Genomic DNA, 21,197 nt, shown 5'->3' with positions numbered 1-21,197 from the left:
AAGGCTTATGATGTAATAGTATTTGTTCATGCAGTGAGCTCATAACATTCTGTTTGATGTCAAAGTGATTATCATAAATTCTCATTACATTCATGGAGAAATTTGAATAGGTGAAATTTTTGCCTTTTAAAGTACTCCAATATAATTCGAATAGCCATATGTGTTTTCCAGCTTTCTATGAACCATATCACATTCCTGAGATAAATTCCCTTAAAAAAAAAAAAGGTAGAGTGTGCTTTGGTCTATGGGTTCCCGAGGTTTCAATCTTAAAAGACTGGCTTCATTGATTTATATTTGTGGTTAGATGATATATCATTCTAGGCATGTGTGGTGGGAAATCTCATACCTCTAAGAGAGAGAGAGAGGGAGAGAGAGAGGAAGAGAGGAAGGGAGAAAGGGAGGGAGAGAGGGAGGGAGAGAGGGAGGGAGAGAGGGAGGGAGAGAGAGACAGAGAGAGAATCCTTCAAGGACATACCCCTTGACTTAAACCTCCAGCCACTTACAAGTTTCATTACAAAGGCTGAGGAGTAACTAGTTTCCACATGGCTTATCAGGACATTGCAGATGCAGAACATTAAAGAGAGTTACACAATCATCCTATGTCTAAGAGAGGAGGCCAGGAGTCACTTTACCTAGTTGCAACCCAGGCTCTGCTGGAATGTTGAAAAAGTTTTTTTTGGTGTCATTTATTTATTAAAAATTGGTTTCAATGATGAGACTCCACATGTTATTAAACAGGTATGTAAAAGAAAAGGAAGGAATGCTTGTATGAAGCTCTCGATAAATATCAGAATAGTTTATAACTAATGTTTGGAGGGCTGGAGGGAATGTGTTCTCAGGAAGGTTTAGTATGGAGATTTGGACAATGTGCTAACGCAGATCCGTGCTACACACCAAGGTTCTATGAGGGTCTCCTTATCGTCAGCCACCTCAATATTCCCTCAACATTTACTAGTTTTGGATGAATTATAGGCCATGATGTAATACCTATGTGCAAGAAATTAAAAACACGATAGAATTAAAGCTTAGTTTCAGTACAATTACCTCTCTATGCTTTAGTTTTCCCAGTGGTAAAATTGGAATGATAAATAAGGTTATTTTGATTACAAAAAATATTGACACAATGGACATGATGATGAAGGCCTGGAGGCCCAACAACTTCAAAGGCTGTGGTGAGAGAATCATGAGTCTTGAATAGCCTAGATAATATTAAAAACCGCATCTCAATAAATTATAAGTGTAAAACTTTATATATGTGCAAACACACACACACACATATGTAAATATTTTGTACACTCTTGGACACATTGAATGGCATCTAAATATATTTGTGGTAAATGTTGGGAAATTAACTAAGCTGAAGGGTAATTTAAGGATTGTATAACTTCTAATATCAACAAAAATTCAGCTCATTTTCCAAGAGACCACTAAATGAATTTCTGCAATCTTTACGTAAAGATTAGCTGCTGGTTTTCAGTTATTTTCCTCAATGAATCTACTGGAGGGAGCAGCCTTGAAAGGAAAACAAGCAGTCTCCAAGGGAAAGCTTGTTTTTAAGTATAAAAGGTGGTAATACCAGGGGCTGGATTTCATTGGGAGTTCTGAGCGCTTTCTCCAGTCAAACCATTTTTTCCTACAATGCTCCCGTGGCTCTTCTGATCCTGCTCCCCATGGCGTCTTCTGTTTTCTAAGTACTTCCTGGATGAGGACTTGCCTGCTACCTGCAAGCAGCAAGACTATGGCGAGAATAACTGTATGTGAATTTTGCCCTCTCTGAATCTTGAAACCTCGCGTATTTCCTGGGAGCAGCCGCCAGTAGCAGCATGCTCCCGGCACGCCCACCAACGGAGGCGTCTACTTTTAACGAGTCTCGGAACACTCTGGGAAATGTAGTTCCCCAAAGGCCGCGAACGACCGCGCATGCGCGCTGAGCATTCCTTCGTCTCTTCCGGAAAAAAAAAAAAAAAAAAGCGGCCTCGCTGCCACGCGTTCTGCGGTCCGCCGGCGGAGGCTTCTGGGAGTTGTAGTCCCTGGCGGTGGGCGCCGTCGGTAAGGAGACGTAGCTTTTCAGTGCGGTCCACTTCAGCAGTTGGTTCCCGGCCGCGGCCGCACGGTCAGTCCGCGTTTCTGTGCCTACCGCACTTCTCCTGAGGCTGAGGAGAATTTCCCGTGGCTGGGCTTTTCCTGTCCCGGGTGGGCTCCTCGTGGCTCCGTGCTTCATTTCTGCCCTCCGTCTTTTCCCTCCTCGCCCGTCGCTCGAGCCTGGGCTTGGCGGGACTCGCCCTCGGGAGCCACAGGGCCGCGACCTCCTCAGACCCGGGTCTCCGTGTCGCGGGCTCCGTCCGCACCCAGCCTGACCCTGCGGTCCCTCGGCAGCCGCCCCCATCCTCGGACGTCCGCTCACGCTCCTTCTCCTTTATCTCTCCGCTGCAGGGATGGACGCTCCCTGGCGCCAGGTGGCCGCTGGCCGAGGCCGAGCCCGAGGACGGGCCACCGCAGTGCCCCTCTCAGGAAATGGAGTCCCTCTTGGTGGCGCTGGAGGAGGGCGAGCCAAAGGGTCTGGGGGCGCGGTGTCTTCGGGCCCCGGCCTCAGGGGAGCAGCAGCTCTGGCCCCTGCAGGTCGCGGGCAGCGCTCAGCTGGAGGCGAAGCCCCGCAGCCCCCGGGGGCCCGGGGTGAGGATGGCTCAGGTGAGGATGGCTCGGGTCTCCCGCCCCACCAAACTCCCCAAGTCACTTCCCTACTTATCGCTGGCTGCCAGGGCCCTCCAAGTCTCTCATTCACTTTTTAACTGCTCGGGGAGTTTAGTCTCAGGGAACCGTCTCCATTCAGGCAGATTTTCATCTCATCTCTTGCATCCTCATTTTAATTGATAATTGCCTTTGTTAGTCACTTTCTTCAATTGTGTGCAGCTGATTTGGTTAACTCAGTAAATGGATCGCCAGAGTTTGTTTTCTTTTATAATGTAAGATGTTTAACATCTGTTGTGAAATAGGACCTTGTGCTTTCGCATCTGTGTGTATGGTAACAGCAAGCTAGGCTAAGGTCTCAGAATACCATTTACGAACAGATTGGGAGCTCCATTCTTCATTAATCAACTCGACTTTCAAGACCAGTTGTTGATAGCCATCTTTCCCAGGCTACCTGACTTTTTGGACTGTTTTAGACCCTGTAAGCGCTTTGGTTGTTGTTTTTTGACTGATCCCAGTGCAGAAATTCCGTGTATCAGGTGTTGCCCCGATGGATTTGCCAATAGCCTTGATCCAAGATCTTTTAGTGCGACATTGAGAGTGTTTATACATAACACTCCAGATAAAAGAGAGTGGTCCCTGAAAGCATTTTGTGTTTGGAAGATATTTTTTTCAGAAGACGTTTAAAATTTTTATTTCTGAAATTATAGTAGAATTGCATCAGTTCTCCCTTCCTGCTTGGAGCACAATTGAGTCTCTGCGTGGGGTTTCCCAGGGTAACTTGAAAGTTAGTTTGCGTTGATTTTGCTGGCATTGGTCAGTTAATCATAGAGGTGCAGTGTGCTATTTAGAGACATATGAACAAGTTGGTAAGCTGGCTTGGATTTTGTGGGTAGCAGGAAAGCAAGCATTCTCTATATAGTATATAATATATAGTATAGAGTATAGAGTACATAGTAGTTGACATTTATGAGGAAGGAATAAGTTAAGACGATTGCCTGGTCACTTTGTGTGTGACATTCTTCCAAATGGTACTAGGTACATACATGTACCAAGTGTCTCCGTCATCTCTTCCCAATTCAGCTTTTTTTAACAACCCCCCCTAGCCCCCCAGGCTCATTCCCAGAGATTAATGACATCCTTGTAATTTTGAGATGTCTCACAGCAGTTACTGCTCTTCTTTTTCTGTGTTCTCAAAGATTTCTAAAGAAAGCCTCATATACATTATCTTCCGTTTTTACCCAAAACAATCTGTTTTGGTTGATAGTCACCACTCAAATTAGCTGCAATAAGAAAAGGAAAACATTTCCTGAGGGAAAGACAGGGTACAATATCCTTAAGTATAGATACAACAACTAAAATGAGATTCATTTTGATGGTGTCTGATGAATGAAGTATGTTTTAGTTAGTGATTTAGAATAGTAAACTTTAAAATCCTCTAAACATGAGCACCAGTGCATACAATTGAGCAAGCTTGTGAGTCCTTTCCTAAAACACCACTGCTGTCTACTGCACTTGTTAGCTGGAGTACATACAAGTGCCAGGATTCTTACTCTCGAGAAGCTGGAAGTCTCCTTGGGAACATGTGCTGGGAAATAATCTGGTTCTGCTTTGCATTATTGTGTAATTAAGGAACAATGAGAAGATGCAACTCAAATGTTATTTAGCATCTCTTTTCTGGATAATAGTAGAGCAGTTCAATCCCACTTTACTTTTTTTGGAGGGGGGAGTGAAATTGTTAGAAGCATGTTTTTTGTGTTAACATTTTGTGTGACCACAAAAATATCAATTTCACCTTGAAGGCTGGAAGGTTTTGAGCCTCCTATGAAGCAGCTAATAAATGCAGTAGAGAAACTGTGGATATTATCATTCTAAAGGTTTTGGGGGCTGGACTGGGTTCGTGAGACTGGTTTGAAGAAGCACTACCTCCTGTCACCCTGGCGTGCTTCCACTGAGTATAGTCCCCATCTCCTAAGTCAGACTGTATAATGTATTTTAATGATTTCTATTATTTATTTATTTTTGAGACATTGTAAGACTATCTTACTAAATAGCTAACCTTGACTGGCCTTGAATTCAGAGATTCACCTACTTATGTCTCTTAAGTGCTAGGAAAAAAAATATGTGCGTTGTTGCCATACCTGGTTTGTGTAATTTTTTTGTTTTGTTTTGTTTTGTTTTTTCAGTCTATTATGTAGCTTTAGCTGTCCTGGAACTCTCTGTGTAGACCATGTTGGCCTAAGAGATCTACCTCCCTCTGCCTCCAGATTGCTGGGGTTAGAGGTGTGTGCCCATGCCTGGCTTGTTTACCATCTCATTTCCATTAATGTTTTTGTTGGTGTTTTTATTTAGAGGCTGCTCGTGAAGTGTTGAGCACCATGACTGTATTTTAGAACATGGCATTAGTTTGTTAGTCTCTGCATCTATAGCACTTGATTCTTTTGGGTAGGCTACTTCTAAAGTTAGTGTTTATTGTGCTGTTTTCTTTGGTTCTGTGGTAAGGAATTAGATTTTTTTTTCCCCCTCACAATTTGTAAGAAGATATGATGTTCTAAGGGTGACTTTCAAATGTGTGCTTAAAATTGATATAGTAGTCAAATAAACTGGAATCTTACTGATCCGGAAAAAAAAAAGAGGTGTCATTCTACAGCATGGTTTGTGAGGACACGGATTTGCAGAAATGAAACTGTTTTTGTTTGTCAAGCAGAACTAATGTCTCAGAAGAAATTTGAGGAGATCAAGAAGTCCAATCAAGCTGCAGCCAGAAAGCTGTTGGAGGAACACTGCAGCTCTTCCTCTGAAGAAGAAGGGGATGACGACTTTGAAGGAAAACAGGGGAAAATTGTTGCTAATACATTCACAACATACACTACTCACACAGGTATTATCTTACTGATTTGGACATTTGCACTATAAGTAGGATATTTCTGATATTGTCTAGTTATAATTTAAAGCACTATAGGATCACTTTTAGTGTGGTCATCTTGTAAAGCTGAGGACATTTTGGTATTTAAATTACATGTTGTTAATCCTAATCTTTGTATAAAATAGGTTATATGGCAAGTGTCTTTTACAACCCTAACTCCCAGAGAAATAGGTAGGGTAGGTGGCTACTGGCTGTGATTCTGATGGGCACAAGGCTTCAGGGACCCCTTCAAGTTAGTCTTCATTTTCTTCTCTTTTTATCACATTAAAAGTGCCTTAAAGTCCATTCCATTTCTTGACTTTATTATTGTAGTGTCATATCTTAATTTTGAGTTTCATACTGTTTTTAAAAAATTAAATCTTTAAAGGCCTGACATGTATATTCATTATCTGTTTTATTTGTTTGGGTTGTGTTTAAAGTGTGGCCCCTCTTTTTAGTTAACGTGAGAGAGGGCCATTGGGATACTGGTATGTATACTTATTAGTATCAAGTAATTAAAATAAATGGTTTCAAAGATCAGTATCTATATTCTTACAGTTTCTAAATTTTATACTTATGTCATTAGAAACACTAACATTTCTCAGTACTTTTATAGATATATTTTATGCTGTTTATACAGTCTTATGTTAGTTACACATGCTTATAGTCTCATTTAGTTCTTTAAAATCTTGTTAGAGCTAGTAAGAAAAAAAAAAACAAAAACAAAACAGAAAATTTCTAGGAAATGGCTCTTCATAGGAGAGAAGATTCTCCTAAAATTACACAGTTAGTAAGTGGCACAGTTGGCCTAACGGTGATTTGCTCGGCTTTTGGACTTTTATTGGGCTTGTTGTGTTTTCTGTGTAAAAGCAGGGTGGTTCTAAGAAGATGAGATGGCTGCTCTTGGACCTGTTGATGAGGGGAAAATCAGGACAGTGGTTAAAAGGACATCTCACAAGCCAAATTAAGACTTGGACTTCGGCATTGCTTGTGTCCGATGAGTGTTTGCCACGTTCACTTTGGCTCAGGTGCTCTCTCCCCTGTGAGATGTGTCTAGTGGTAGTAAGTGCCGTGGAGGGGTTGGAATGAGGTAGCACTGCTGTCAGATAGTATGTGCTGTCTACAGAGATGTCTAACATGTTTTGTATGCTTTAATATAGAGGTTTTCTACCATAGCTGGTTTGCCTTCTTTCCCTGTCTTGTAAAGGATTTCTTCTGTTTTTTAAAAAGAAACAAATCTTATTTTTCTTTAGGTATAGGTCTTATATCATAGCTCCACATCAGCTCGCTTAGTGCTTGTCACTGATTTGTTCCTTAGTTATTATATAATGCTCTCTTGAGAACAGGACTGCTAGCACAACAGGATCAGAGTTTGTATGTTAGGTGGCATGAAGGTAATTTAAGGGTATTAGAGTTAGTAAGTCTGCAGGCTGACTCTTGTAGTGTGCCGCCTATCTCCACCCCAGTCTGTCTTTCTTTTGTTGCTTTGTGAGTTACCTGCATGTACTGATGACATTGCAAAGATTGATAGGCATTCTCTAAGAAGTCTACCATATCTCCTGAGGAATTCAGGAAGTTGAGCTAAAATGTCAAGCTTAACAAAATAAAAGCTGATGAAAACAACTTTAAGGCTAGAGGATTTCCTGTTCTGGATAACTTTCCAACTACTAATCTTCAGTTTCGTGGCTAAGCGGACCTCACCTCAGCCATTCGAGGTAAAGGAAGGCTGCTGTCTTTTAGCATAGGTAGGAAAAATACTACCATTTACGTGCTTTATGAGGTTTTTAGTTTTCTGCTCAAACTAATTTTTTGTATCAAATACAGTAATACTTTGATTCTTGTTCCTGTATATTCTGCACTATGAGTGTAATTAAGGAAACTGGAACAGTTATGTATTTTAATAAATGCCAGAGTAGTGTGAGATGGTGTCCATCTGACACTGGAGAATTGAGCGCTTGTCCATTCCCAAGAACCTCTCCCATTTTTCTGGGCTCAGGCTTTGCATCCTGTGATTCTCCTCTCTTCTCGTGTGGCTTTATTCTGAAAGGAATGTCATCTTCACTCCCGGGCACCTCACGTTAGAAGAGATGACTTTCTCTGTGTTCTTACCCTAGTAGCATTCCAGTCTTCTATGTCAGAAGTGTGTGAGCAGAGTGGTACATACATGGCATGAGTGAAACCAACTCTATTGTCACCAAAGCCTTCCAGACTTTCCTTGGTACATTTGAAAACTATTTATTTATTTTTGAAACAGGGTCTCATCATGGAGCTCTGTCTGGCTAGAACTTGCTGTTCACTCCATGTTCACCTCCTTACTCAGCCTCCTAGTGCCTGATTTCTTCAGTATCCCCTTTCTCTCTCTACACTAGCTTTACCTATTGCAGGCCCACATTGCCGCCATTGGCTACAGTTAGCATTCCACAGAAGAAAAACTGAGACGCATTAGATAGCTTCCCACAGTTCTAGCTGTTCTGTTTGCATGCTCCAGTGAAGTCTGCTTGGCAGGCTGAGAGGCCTGGAAGCACTCACGAGGCAAAGGGTTTCACGGAAACTTAACCTCCTGGAACCAGGCATTCTCATAAACCGTATACTCAAACCCTATCCCTGTGTTAGTCTGGTGTATGGATCCACATGCTCTCTTTTAGTATTATAAGTGCCTTTAAAGATTGAATTCTGACATAGCTAAGCCTTCTCCAATGTTCCAACATCCTAGAAAATCCTTGAAGACAAACTTGGAATTCAGTAGGAATTCAGTAAGAAGGTTATCTATTCAGCAACATTCATATCTATTCATTACTTCTAGTAGAGAAGGTGAAACTAATTAGGCATTACAAAGAATGGAGCCGGAATAGCTCAGGGCTGGTCTGCAGAGTGATTACTTGGGACAATAGCCAGTCTTACCCAGACAAGGGAATTCACAATGGCCTAGTGAATAGGTGGGTTTACCATGAAAGAGTTAGGGAATCCCCCTGAGACAGGTTTCTTCCACTAGGCCCAAAGAAACAGCATAATCAGGCATTTACTAAGAAACCCTGGTGGTGGGGTTAACAATAGACTAGCATTACACGGGGCTCCCTTCTTAGTGGAAGAGGCCTGGTTCCTGCCTTCTTTTGATGTATACATTCCTTATGTTTTGTGTCACTGTAACTTGGCGGATGTATTTCGAATCTCGCCTGGTTTCTTGTTATTCTTCTGTATAAAAAGTTCGATGCTCGACTTGTCAAATTACATTCAGATTCTACACAACCTCTCCTGTTGATCTGTCTGTCATTCATTTCGCTGACTCCTTGTCCACCTGCAACCAGAGACCTGTTCTACGCAGACAGGGACCAAAAGGGACTGCAGCCTTTACTCTAACCGCCGTCATCTGGTACTTTCAGCTCATTCCAGTCTTGATGTCCTCACACTCAGTTTCCGTACTTGACACAGTGGTCTTAGGATCAGTGACTTCCAATGCCGTGCTGTCTGTGTCTGCTGTGACATGCCGGGTAATGCATGTCATCTAGCTGTAGCCAAAGTAGAATACAACTTTCAAAGAAAGTTATCTGAATTTTGTAGAGACAAACTTTTAAATTTAAATTGTATGAATTAACTGTTAAATTGTATGAATAAGCTGATAAAATTTAAAATGTTATAGATTTTTTAAGCCAGTTGCACTCTAAGCAATATAAGCATACTGACTATAGTTATTCTGTTTAAATTAAATGCCAATTTAAAATGAAGCACTTGCCGTTACTAATAGTGTAGGTTAGAGTGCTTTACATTTGTTCATTAGCCCTGTAATGATATTGATATTCATGTTACGGTAGGTCAGTTCCTTGTTAGGTTCTGTGTTTACTCGGAGGGTTTTAGAAAATGAACTAAGATTCTTACTTACTTAGTTTTACTTTCTGGCAACAAACTTTGATTTGAACTAGAGTATTGCCGTGGTAAATTCTGTCCTATAATCTTATATGATTGACCTGCTCTTCTTGGAAATTCAGTCAGTTTGTGTTGACCTTTGAGTTTTACTAAAGGCATGCATTGCATGCTTGTTTTTAATTACATGAACATCACTTGAATTACGGCCCCTTTAGTGTCGATTGTACTTTAGAGTACTGCTCTGTCATTCTTTCATTAACTTTTCTTCCTTCCACCTTTTTCTCCATAACCCCAGTGAAGCACAGGATAGGGACTGAGGACTCACTCAGTGGTCACACTGAGGTCACAGTTGTTCTGTGTCTCAGATGTGTCATGTATAACACTGACATCATGATAGTTTATCCTGCTTGGAAATAAATACATAATACGTGTTTAAGGGATATACAGTCCTTTAATTTTTTTCCCTAAAAAAGCTTATACTACTGTTTACAGCAGGAGTAGCGAGCGCAGTTAATGAAACATGGCTTCTGAGCACTAGTAAGTAATGCTCAGCTTCATTTCTTCTACAAGATTTATTATGAGTGTGTTACATGCTAGCCTTCCCTTTAGTGGTTCACTTTTCGTTTTCCTTCACACTTGAGTTTCTTTATATTTTGTTACTTGCCATATTGGTTTCGCCAGTGGTTCTGCCTCCACCAAATTTGTTAAGGACTTGAAGCAGAAAGCAAGCAGTGAGAGAGCTGAAATGCTGTTAATTTGTGGATGTGGTAACCCCTTGTCAGCTCATTTGAGTATTTATTTCCTTTTGTTAAGCTTTAAGGTTGTAAGTCACATTTTCTGCAGTTAAAATTGCTTAGCATTGGTCATGTAGCATGATTATTGGTGAAGATGTGTTGTTTTCAGATGTTGTTTACTGTGATGTTTTCCATTTTTAAATTTAAGATGGAGATATACATGAATTAGAGCGAACAAAACAGTATCTGAATGAGGCTTTCCAAGCAGGGGCTATGACGTGCCTAATTTGTATTGCTTCAGTGAAGAGAAACCAGGCAGTAAGTCTTTCTGTTATGATATCTGGTATGATATATCCCCAAGTAACATATCTCACATTTTCAATACTTAGCCATTCATGGTACTTTCACTTATGTTTGTCTAAAAATTTCTTTATTTGACAGTGTTATATGTAAATTAATCTTCATTTTGTTAGTCTGAAAAATTTACAGAATTATCTCTAGGAATCTTTTTAAGAATCTTTAAAATACCTACAACTACACTATTGCTGTGATCTAGAACCTAATGCATGCTAGGCAAATGGCCTACCACTGAGCTACGTATTTTCAGTGGGTTTGATATAAAGATAGCATGTTGAAATAAGGATAGGCTTCTAGGAACTAGAACATGGTAGTGACACTTAAGTTTTACTAGGTTCTTCCAACCAAGTTGAGAGCAGTGTGGGAAGTGTCCAGGGCCATTGGGGGAAAGACAGAGTGAGACATAACTCATTTTGTTGTAAGACCTTTTATCTGATTGTGAAGCTATCATAGACTTAAAAGGCCCTAAGGAAGCAATTAAAGAGAAGTGACAACTGAGTATGGCAGACTCAACTTTAATACCTCATATTAATGCTTTCCTGGTAGAGTAGCATTGCTCAGAGAAGGATGAGGTCCGATGAAATGTTTTGGTCATAAAAAGTGAAATGGAATTTCAATATGCTGTGGTTGGCTAGGACAGTGCAACCGAGGCAGGTGTCGTCATACTCAGGGTCACATCTTGGCTTCCTGTGATTTCAGCTGCAGGATGAGACCCCACTACAGGAAAGCTAGGTCTCTGTAGGTTGCTTCCCTGTCCCCAGTCTTTTCAAGGTTTTCTGTCCACCTTGGGAACTGAGTCAGCCAGTATTAGGGAACAATGTAGCACTGAGGCCTTCATGTCACCTGAAACAACATTCTCCCAATCTCCTTAGGGTGTTTGTTAGAAGTAGAACAGCATGTTTACAGACTTTTTCTTTTTAAAGGGCTTCCTGGGCTGGAGAGATGGCTCAGAGGTTAAGAGCACTGACTTAACCTAATAAAACTCCAGAGGTCCTGAGTTCAATTCCCAGCAACCACATGGTGGCTCACAGCCATCTGTAATGCGCATCCGATGCCCTCTTCTGCTGTGTCTGAAGACAGCTATAGTGTACTCATATAAATAAAATAATTTTAAAAAAATTAAAAGGGCTTCCTGCAGTATGGACATACTGAGGTTTTAGTAGTAATGAGTTCTACAAAATACCATTAATTGGCAATTCTTCTTCCTTGTCTTGTCATTTCCCTATGTTATTTTAGGAAGGCTTTTGGAGAATCAAAACTAAAGGGTTAGCTGTTTCTCTTTATTTAATGCTGCTGCTGTCTACTTTATAGTACATGTCAGAAAAAATTATTCAAATAGTTGTCATAAGGAAACTAGAACTGAGCTTTTTTCTTACATCAAGATGTTGGCAGGTTTAGAAATTAATTTGGTATTACTTCTTAACCCTTAAAAACGTTATGTGTGCCACGGTGGATCTGGGAAGTCAGAGGGCAACTTAGTGAGCTTGTTCTTCATTATCTTCATGTGGCTTCTGGGGATGGAACGCAGGTTTCTATACTTGCATGGGAAGTGCCTTTAACTGCTGAGCCATCTCACTGACTCTTTTGTAAGCTTTTATTATTATTATATTTTCACTTTTAGTGTATTTTTAAAAATTTTGTGATAAGTGTTAACATAGACTTATAGGTTTTATATAACAAGGAATACACACACCAAATTATGGCCCGGATTATTTTGTTGTATTGTTTACAAAACAGATGTCTACCAATAAGAAATTGATGACATTATGGTACAGAAACACCATATATAGTAAGACATATAGGTGTATTTGACAAGGGTAAATGTTTATATCATGTTTAAAAAGATATTACTTTATCAGTCAGTACCAGCATGTATATATAAATATGTGTGCACACATGCATGCACATACACTTATGTGTATATATAAAATTAGAGATCATTCAGATTGTTAGCTACAGCTGTAGTTTTTTCTTGATAATTGAAAATGAGTGATTAATATTTTTCTTTCAAATGTTACATCCCGAAATATGTCTTGTAAAGATCATCTCTTCTGTGATATTGTTTTGATTTTTAGCCTTTAGGTAACTTTTGAAAAATAATTTAGCGTGTGATAATCATTTTAAAGTATTGTATAATTAATTGACAAAAATTATGTATAATCAATTTTGACACGTTTGTCTTAGGTTTGGAGCTGTTCAGGATGTTTCTGTATATTCCATATGCCCTGTATTCAGAAGTGGGCTAAAGACAGCCAGTTTCTTGTATCTTCTGTGACAGATGATGATTTTGGAAAGAAAGATTATCCCTGGCCATGGTAACTTTTTTTCTAGTCCATTGGATTTTAAGTTGTAGAATAAATTAATAAAGGTGGAACCTTATATATCAGAAGTTGTATTGTTGGAAGCTTCAGTCTGTTTTCCTTTCTAGTATGTGTCTAGTTTCTGAAGATGGAGGCCTTGGTAATGTTCTTCTCCTCTCAGTCTTTATGTAAATACTAGTATCTGTCCATACGAATGAATCATCAGTCTGTTTTTCCTGTGAAACAGTGCTTCAACTATGCTTCTAAAGGACTTGTCTATGAGGTAGAATGAGAACCATTCAAGTTTGTTACCTCTCTCTTCTTGATTCCCTGTCAGTACACACTAGTGTGATATTACTCATCTAATGTATTATGATTATATTGTTTGCAGTTGTATCTTCAGTCTCAAAATTTACATTTATGTATTATGTGGTATCATTAATTTATCGATGTTGATTTTACTAGCAGTGTTTATTATTGCTGATTATTGGATCTTTGTCTTCTCTTATGTTTTGAGATAGGGTGGAGAAGTTAAATCATTTGTCTCAGCTAGTCAAGAGTAGTAGATTCATTGTTAATGTAATTAAACATTAGCTAGGGAGCATTGTATACTTATAATTTTGTAATTGTGTTTTTTTTTAATTCAAAAGGTAGTGTTCTTTTTTCTAATATCATCCAGCTTGTAAAACTTTAGGCCTAGTAAAATCTGGTTTTTAGTCACATCTTCCATAATTATTATAAATACTGAGATATTTGTAAAATTGTGATGTAATTTTAAAAAACATTTTAGACACATTTTTTTCTAAAAAGTAATTCTTGGCAGTCTTTAGAGATTTTGTCCATTTCCTCTGAAGATGCTGAAGTTAGCTGAGGGCAGCAGTGAGTTCACACTCGTCTCACTGTTAAGAGGCAGAGCTGGAATTTGAAACCTAAGATTTATTCTTTTAAGTTTAGGCCTTTTGTATTCCCCAACTGAGTTCAGGTGGTGGACTGCTTTCTCTTTGAGCACATGCTGCTTTGAAGGAGTGTAAGTTAAAGTCTGTGCTTGCTCGCTGCTTATGCTGGAGGGGTTTTAGCGTTGAGTGGGTGTAGCATGAAGCTGATATTTAGAGCAGTGTTAGAGACCTGAGTGTCACATGCACCGGTTCTCACGTTTGCTCTGGTCACTTCTGTTTTGAGTAGAGATTTTTCCATAGAGGAGCTCAGTGTCCGCTCCCAGCATAATGAACTGCTGCTTTTCTCCCAGACCTGAGAGGATACAATGTAATCCCCTGTGTCGTTTTCCTTCCTTCCTAACCTTTACACAGCTAGTCTCAGTATTATAAATGAAGATAAGTGGCTACAGAAGTTAAGAACTTACTCTGTTTACTTCTTGTCTGCCAAGATGTAACCAGAACCTGTTAAAAATTATAAAAAGGTAGTTATTTCATGGAAATGAACTTAGACTGTGTGTTTCTAAGATAAGTGCTTATTGACTAACAGGATAAGGCCTTTGCTTGTTAGCACTCCATCATTTAAGTAAAACACATGCACTTCTACACATAAACCCTTCCTAAGCAGGTCTGTGTCAGGGCAGGCGAGCAGTGTAGCGCATGGCAGCTGCCTAGTATCTAAAGACATCTTTTTTCATTGTAGCTGTAACAAAGTCATTTTTCTTTAGTAGAGGGCAACGTAACATTTTAAATAAAATGTCAGCTATTTATATACGTGAGGTATGGCATTGGTTTTCAATTTTTACTTTAAAAAATCCATTATATGTAAGTGTGGATTTGTACATTTGTGTATGTTGTTTATCTCTGGATATGTGCACATACGTGCAGGTGCCTCTGCAGAGGTCAAAGGTGTTGGGATCCCCTGGACCTGGAGTTAGACTGTTATGAGCCACATGATATTGGGAGCTGGCCTCAGATCCTCTGCAAGAGCAGCTGAGCCATCTCTCCATACCTTGTTATTGAGATTTGATTATGACAACAAATATGTTTTGGTTATTCTGAACACTTGTGTGGTATTTATTTGGAAGCACAGCATGTTCTCATGACAATGAAAATACATTGCTTTTTATGCAAAACAAATTTAAACGTTGGTCTACAAATAGCCTGGTACAGAACATTGACTGTACTCAGTTGTTTGGGAAGAGACAAGGCTTAGAATGTCTTTAGGAGTGGCCTGTGATGATTTTCAATGAATTTTAGATAGACTTGATGGTTGTCATTCCTAGCACCCGAAGTTACTTTGATGTCATTCTGCTTTATCAGAGATTATAAAATAATATGTAACATTTTCCTTGACATCAGTGAACTTGAGATAAGTGTGCTTTGTGCTAGAGATTGAACATTAGGAAGCTCTCCGAGCTGGAGCAATGGCTGGGGTTTAAGGGTACGCATCGCGCTTGCAGAGGACGGACGCACTCATAGTGTGGCTCACAGCTCTTTGCAACTCCAGTTCTAGGATATTGGACACCTTTGGGTCTCTGTAGGCACCAGACATGTATGTAGGCAAAATATTCGTAAAGTAAAAAATAAATACACCTTTTTAAAAACGGAAAAATTATTTTACATTGTTTATATTCAATTTTTTTCTCTTAATTTTAGGATTTTGTTATATTTTTTCTTGCTATATGTAGCCTGTGTATAACCTGATTCCTTTTTTGTTTTCTTTATATATTTTGTTTATTTATATTTAAATATAAATATATTTTGTTTATTTATAGACTCTATAACAAAACTTTTAAAACCAAGCCTTATATAAATCTGAGTGAATATTGCAGAAATGTAGTTTGTAGAAATTTTGGTTAAAAATCTTGGCTAGTTGAAAACTAATGTTGCTTTATCTTCATGGTTGTACTTTTGCTATCTGTGTTACTGTATGGCAGCTAACGACATGTGATAGTGTCAATTTGTAACAGTACAAATATGAGGAAAGGGCGAGTGTTGCCAAGTTTTGTGTGTAGCCTTACCTCACGGGCCTCTGGCGCTTGCGTTGGAAAGTGTGAGTATAAAATAGTTCCATATTTCAGTAAAGTGTATTGTGCAGAGATTTTACTAAGGATTTGTGCAGAGATTTTAGTAAGAATATATTTTTTTACTTAATGAAAATTTAAAGTATAATCTTATTACTGTTGTCTCATGTTGCTTTTAATGAGAATTAAATTAATTCTATTATTAAGAATTAATATTTTATTTTTTGTAGTCCAAAATGTAGATTTGAATACAAAAGATCAGAAACACCTAGTAGATATTATTGCTACTGTGGAAAAGTAGAAGATCCACCTTTAGATCCGTGGCTTGTACCTCATTCGTGTGGCCAAGTATGTGAGAGAGAATTTAAACCTTCTTGTGGTCATAAATGTTTACTGCTCTGCCATCCAGGTGAGTTTCTAATTATATGTGTAGTTGTTGAAGCAAACAAAATCATCCAAGTTGAATTGAAGTTTGCCGTGAGACAATGGGAGAAAGGATTACCCTTTAAAGTAGCACTGAGGAGAGTGGTAGAGAAGAAAATGTGGAACTTCGAAGTTTTCTTTACTGACTTTTAAGCATGCCCCTCTCCACCTCTTTGTTTCTAGGTCCCTGCCCTCCTTGTCCAAAGATGGTCACAACCACTTGTTACTGTAAGAAAGCCAAACCTATCCCTCGCAGGTGCAGTGCCAAGCAGTGGTCCTGTCAGTTGCCATGTGGGCGAAAGCTGCTTTGTGGACATCATAAGTGTGAAAATCCTTGCCATGCAGGTAAAGAGCATGCGTGAGAAACTCTCACTTTACACAGAGGCAGAGCTGTTTTTGTTGCTTTTGATATTTGTATACTAATTTGTGATTGTAATTTTAGGAAACTGTCAGCCTTGTCCAAGAGTTAGTAGACAAAAATGTGTATGTGGCAAAAAAGTAGCAGAAAGAAGTTGTGCTAGCCCAGTGTGGCATTGTGATCAAGTGAGTGTTGGTGCCTCTGAGGGTGGGAGGTAACGAGGGTAGAGACAGGCCGGCTGGGAGCATAGGTATTGTCCGGTCAGTTGAGTAGGAGGGAAAGAGGAACAACGGGTTCAGCTAGTTTTCAATTTAATACCTTACTTACTGGAGGGAAAGTTTTTATTTTTCCCTCAAAATAAGTTAGTTTCTGAATTTTTAATTCAGTGTATAGATATACCACTCAGCTTTCTCCTTTTTGCTTCAGCCCCCACCGTTCTCCTCTTGAGGTAGAGTCATTGAGAGAGTAGGATTGTTCCTGTGGTTTGCTTTTCCTAGGGTTGGAAGGGGTTAGAAGTCTGGAAGGTGTTCATACTAAGCTGAGTATACCTCTCTCCTTATGTTTTTGTGTACATTCTTTGGTACACAGGAAATAAGTATGCATATGTAAATGTGTGCCCATACATGCGTATGACTCTTGTGTGAGATATACAGCATAATAATGAGGAGGGCATAATGAAGCTGCGGTTGCAAGTGGGTTATGTTTTATTCTGCCTTTTTGTGTAGAGTTAATCTCTTGATGAGCGCTTTTATTTTAGGTATGTGGAAAGACACTGCCATGTGGTAATCATACATGTGAGCAAGTCTGTCATGTTGGTGCTTGTGGAGAGTGTCCTCGCTCTGGGAAGAGGTCCTGCCCATGTCAGAAATCAAGTAAGATTTATTTTAAAGGAAATGTGCTATTGAGCTATATGAAGACATGGAAGAAATGCTAATGTGTATTACGAAACCTAATTTGAAAAAGCTGTATCCTGTGGGAATTGAAGTCCCTGCCTTTTTAGAAAAGTCAAACACTGACAGGAATTAGGGGCCTGGGAGGAGGATGGGTGACTAGCCTGCATAGAGGCTTGAGAGAGGCAAAACTTGTGAGTGAGAGGTTATGTAGCAGTCACTGTACTCGTGTGTATGTCCACAAATAACCACACACGGAGAGAACTGTCACCTCATATCAACTGATTTTGAGTGATTATGGTGTATCATTGGAAGTCATCAATTGTAACACTCCATCTGTGTACGTTGGGACTGAGGGAGGCTGGCTGCTGCTGTCACTAGGTGTTAGCTTACCGTGTGAGCCGAGGTTTGGTTGTTTTTATGGAGGGGTGTGGTTAGGTGAGTAAGCTTTCTTGACTCTCCACTAGGAGTCATCTATAAGATTGTTTTACTACTTGTTATAATGTGATTGTTAAAGGTGAGTTTTATAGTGTTTTAAAGTTTATATATTTTCCATCCCTGTGAGATTGAACAAATTTAAAAAGAAAGTTCTGCATGTTGTGGAAATCCCTCAGTCTTAAGTCCTCAAACTCATCTCTCTAGATAACAATTTCTGAAGTAGTTTGCTCATAATAAATGTTTATTGTCAGTAACTTGCACGTTAAATTTATTTTTAAGAAATAAAAGCTTGCTGATTGTGGTGGTACACACCTTTAATCTCAGCACTTGGGAGGCAGAGGCAAGTGGATCTCTGAATTCGAGGCCAGCCTGGCCTACATAATGAGTTCTAGGACAGCCAGGGCTAAAATAATAGACATTGTCTCAAAGGGGAAAAAAAAGCAAAGCAAACCTGGGTAGATGTTGGCATTGGTTGGGAGAAATAGGGAAGAGAATTGTGAATTTGGGATTAGTCTTGTAGAAATATTAGGAATTTTTTTGGGGGGGTGGGGTTCAAGACAGGGTTTCTCTATATAGCCCTGACTGTCCTGGAACTCACTTTGTAGACCAGACTGGCCTCGAACTCAGAAATCCACCTGCCTCTAACTCCCAAGTGCTGGGATTAAAGGCGTGCGCCACTACCGCCTGGCTAGGAATTATTTTTATTAAGGTTATTTTTGTCTAATTATATGGTTATAAAAGTTTTATAACGTTCAAAAGAGCTGTCATTCTTCAGGAACTAGAGAACAGGGAACTTTGTTAGTGATTTATAATAATTTATCTTATTTAACATTTAACATTTTATTGCTTTCCAGAGTTTTCTTTGCCTTGTACAGAAGATGTACCAACTTGTGGAGACAGCTGTGACAAAATACTTGAATGTGGAATCCATAGGTGTTCACAGCGTTGCCACCGAGGTCCTTGTGAAACATGCAGACAAGTTAGTTGTGTCCCATATACTTTCTTTCAAGAGCTATGCACTAAAATATGTCAGAAGAAACTGTGTTGTATGTTTGTCATTGCTCCCAAAACATGTCTCATAGTCAGTTTGTGTTATTTAATATGTATATATATTATTGATCTGGAAATCAGATCTGACCATTACCCTTTGTTGTTTTCCTTGAGACAAGTTATAATGTTCTCATTTGCATAGTTCAGTATGGGCTTGTTTGCTACCAGAAGATATTTAGAACTCTGTTGAATTCAGCCTATATACAACAGAGACAGACATAACTAGATTTGAGACTTTAAGTATGCACATAGTTTGGCTTCTACCATACTACTCCATTAACCAACTAGGTTACTACTGAGACTAGATGTATAGGCGTTATGCCTGGAACTATCTATAAATTGACTTGTTTTCATTCTTTTTACTGTTTGATACCTCTTAGTTCATTTGAGGTCCTATTTGGAGGAATAAAGTAGAACAAGTATTTTAGGACATTCAGTTTTGGTGTAGTTAGTTTTTAATACAAATTTGTTGCTAAGATTTTTGTCCTTTTAGTAATTACAGAAATTGCAGTGTGAAGAAAAACATTAACATTTGTCCCTTTAACATTGCTTCTTGGTGCTTGGCCTAGGAAGTGGAAAAACAATGTCGTTGTGGAAAGCACACAAAGCGAATGCCTTGTCACAAGCCCTACCTTTGTGAAACAAAGTGTGTTAAAATGCGGGACTGTCAAAAGCATCAGTGTAGGAGAAAGGTATGTGTGATCAGCTTGGGAACTGATTTAAAAGTTGTGAACTTTTTCCTTTTGGGAAAAAAAATCCTATATATTATATGGGAAAATAACTACTTTTAATTTGTTTCTCAAGTATTCAGGAATGTTGTTTTCTGCATCAAATACTAGTAAATATTCTACATTAACACTTGCTTGCATTAGTAGTAATTCATGCCAGTTTTTGAATGTGGTAGCATAAATGGGTAATTCAGGGGTCTGACTCAAAAAATTTTTGGATTTGACAACAACCTGGGCTAATATGGTGTGACTTTGTCTAAACAAAACAAACATCACAGAACAAAACAACAAAGACTGTATGTAGTCTCCTTGTCTCACGCACTAATTCTCAGTTCAGTTTTTGGGCTGTTCCTGTTTTCTGATCGAAGATGTCCTTAATAGTGTTAAAGTAACAGTTATATTGATGGTGACACCTAACAAAGGTGAGATGATGATAGAAATTATTGATGCTTGGCTTGGAGGAAATCTGAATGGAGTATTTTGTTGGGGCTATAGAGTTGTGGCTCTTATGTGCATTTTTTTTTCTTTCATTATAAAATGTACTTTGAGCCGGGCAGTGGTGGCGCACACCTTTAATCCCAGCACTCGGGAGGCAGAGGCAGGTGGATTTCTGAGTTCGAGGCCAGCCTGGTCTACAGAGTGAGTTCCAGGACAGCCAGGGCTACACAGAGAAACCTTGTCTCGAAACCAAAAAACAAACAGACAGACAGACAGACAACAAAAAAAAGTGCTTTGTTTCTTGGCAAGATTCCTGGTTCTTAAATTTATTGAAATGTGAATAATTTTAGGGTTTTTCACTTATTATTAATGTGTATCTTATTCTTTTAAGCTTTCAACCTGTTCATATCTTTACATTTGAAGTGCGTTTCTTACAGACAGCATTTAGATTTCATTTAATCTATGGTGGCAGTATTTGTCATTTAATTTGACTACATATTATTTACTTTTAGCATGATTATTTACGTCTGTTTACCATCTCTTTTGTTTGTTCGTTTTTGAGACGGGGACTCAGTATGTAGTTCAGGTTGTCCTGGGACTCACTGTGTAGCCCATACTGGGCTCTAACTCACAGAGATTCTGCCTGCTTCTGCCTCTTGAGTGCTGGGATTAAAGGCGTGCATCACCACCATGCTCGCCTTACCTGTTAACTGCCATGCTAGGGGTTTTCTGATTAGTTATTTGTTCCTTTCTCATCTGTCTTCTATTTGACCTGTTTCTCAGTGATTCTATTTTAACTTCTTTATTTGCTTATTAGCTACGATTCATCTCATTCTCTTTCTTTTCTCTTCCTCCCTTCCTTCTTCCTTTCTTTGAGTTGTTACTACGGGCTTCAAATTCTTTAGGAATGACTACTGTGTATTTTATATTATTTATATTATATTATTTGTTTTGACCTAGGTTATGATACCCCTATCTATTATAACTATGTGTTTTAGAAACCCCAAATATGTTGCTTTTATTATTGTTTTAAATAGTTACAGTTTTAGAGGCTTATTTTAATTTTAT

At 39.0% G+C, this 21,197-nt stretch overlaps 1 protein-coding gene across 2 annotated transcripts in view; it reads left to right on the top strand.

Moving 5' to 3' along the window:
* The first annotated feature begins 1,981 nt into the window (after nt 1–1,981).
* Nfxl1 (nuclear transcription factor, X-box binding like 1) overlaps nt 1,982–21,197 on the top strand; it is a 40,592-nt gene continuing 21,376 nt past the window's right edge. Inside the window, exons 1-11 of one of the 2 annotated variants that reach the window (XM_029477360.1) lie at nt 1,982–2,049; nt 2,434–2,688; nt 5,396–5,569; nt 10,397–10,506; nt 12,730–12,860; nt 16,035–16,213; nt 16,411–16,572; nt 16,670–16,770; nt 17,343–17,457; nt 18,768–18,892; nt 19,533–19,655. In XM_029477360.1, the coding sequence (XP_029333220.1) occupies nt 2,436–2,688; nt 5,396–5,569; nt 10,397–10,506; nt 12,730–12,860; nt 16,035–16,213; nt 16,411–16,572; nt 16,670–16,770; nt 17,343–17,457; nt 18,768–18,892; nt 19,533–19,655 (1,473 nt within the window). In that variant the 5' untranslated portion in view covers nt 1,982–2,049; nt 2,434–2,435. Of the gene's footprint in view, nt 2,114–2,433; nt 2,689–5,395; nt 5,570–10,396; nt 10,507–12,729; nt 12,861–16,034; nt 16,214–16,410; nt 16,573–16,669; nt 16,771–17,342; nt 17,458–18,767; nt 18,893–19,532; nt 19,656–21,197 lie in introns of both variants that reach the window. The other variant, XM_021162149.2, reaches the window with a different exon arrangement.

The sequence above is a fragment of the Mus caroli genome, chromosome 5 (genome assembly GCF_900094665.2).
Source record: "Mus caroli chromosome 5, CAROLI_EIJ_v1.1, whole genome shotgun sequence".
Lineage (NCBI taxonomy): Eukaryota > Metazoa > Chordata > Mammalia > Rodentia > Muridae > Mus > Mus caroli.
The sequence above is the reverse complement of the archived record's forward strand: the minus strand, read 5'-3'. Positions and strand labels throughout refer to the sequence as shown.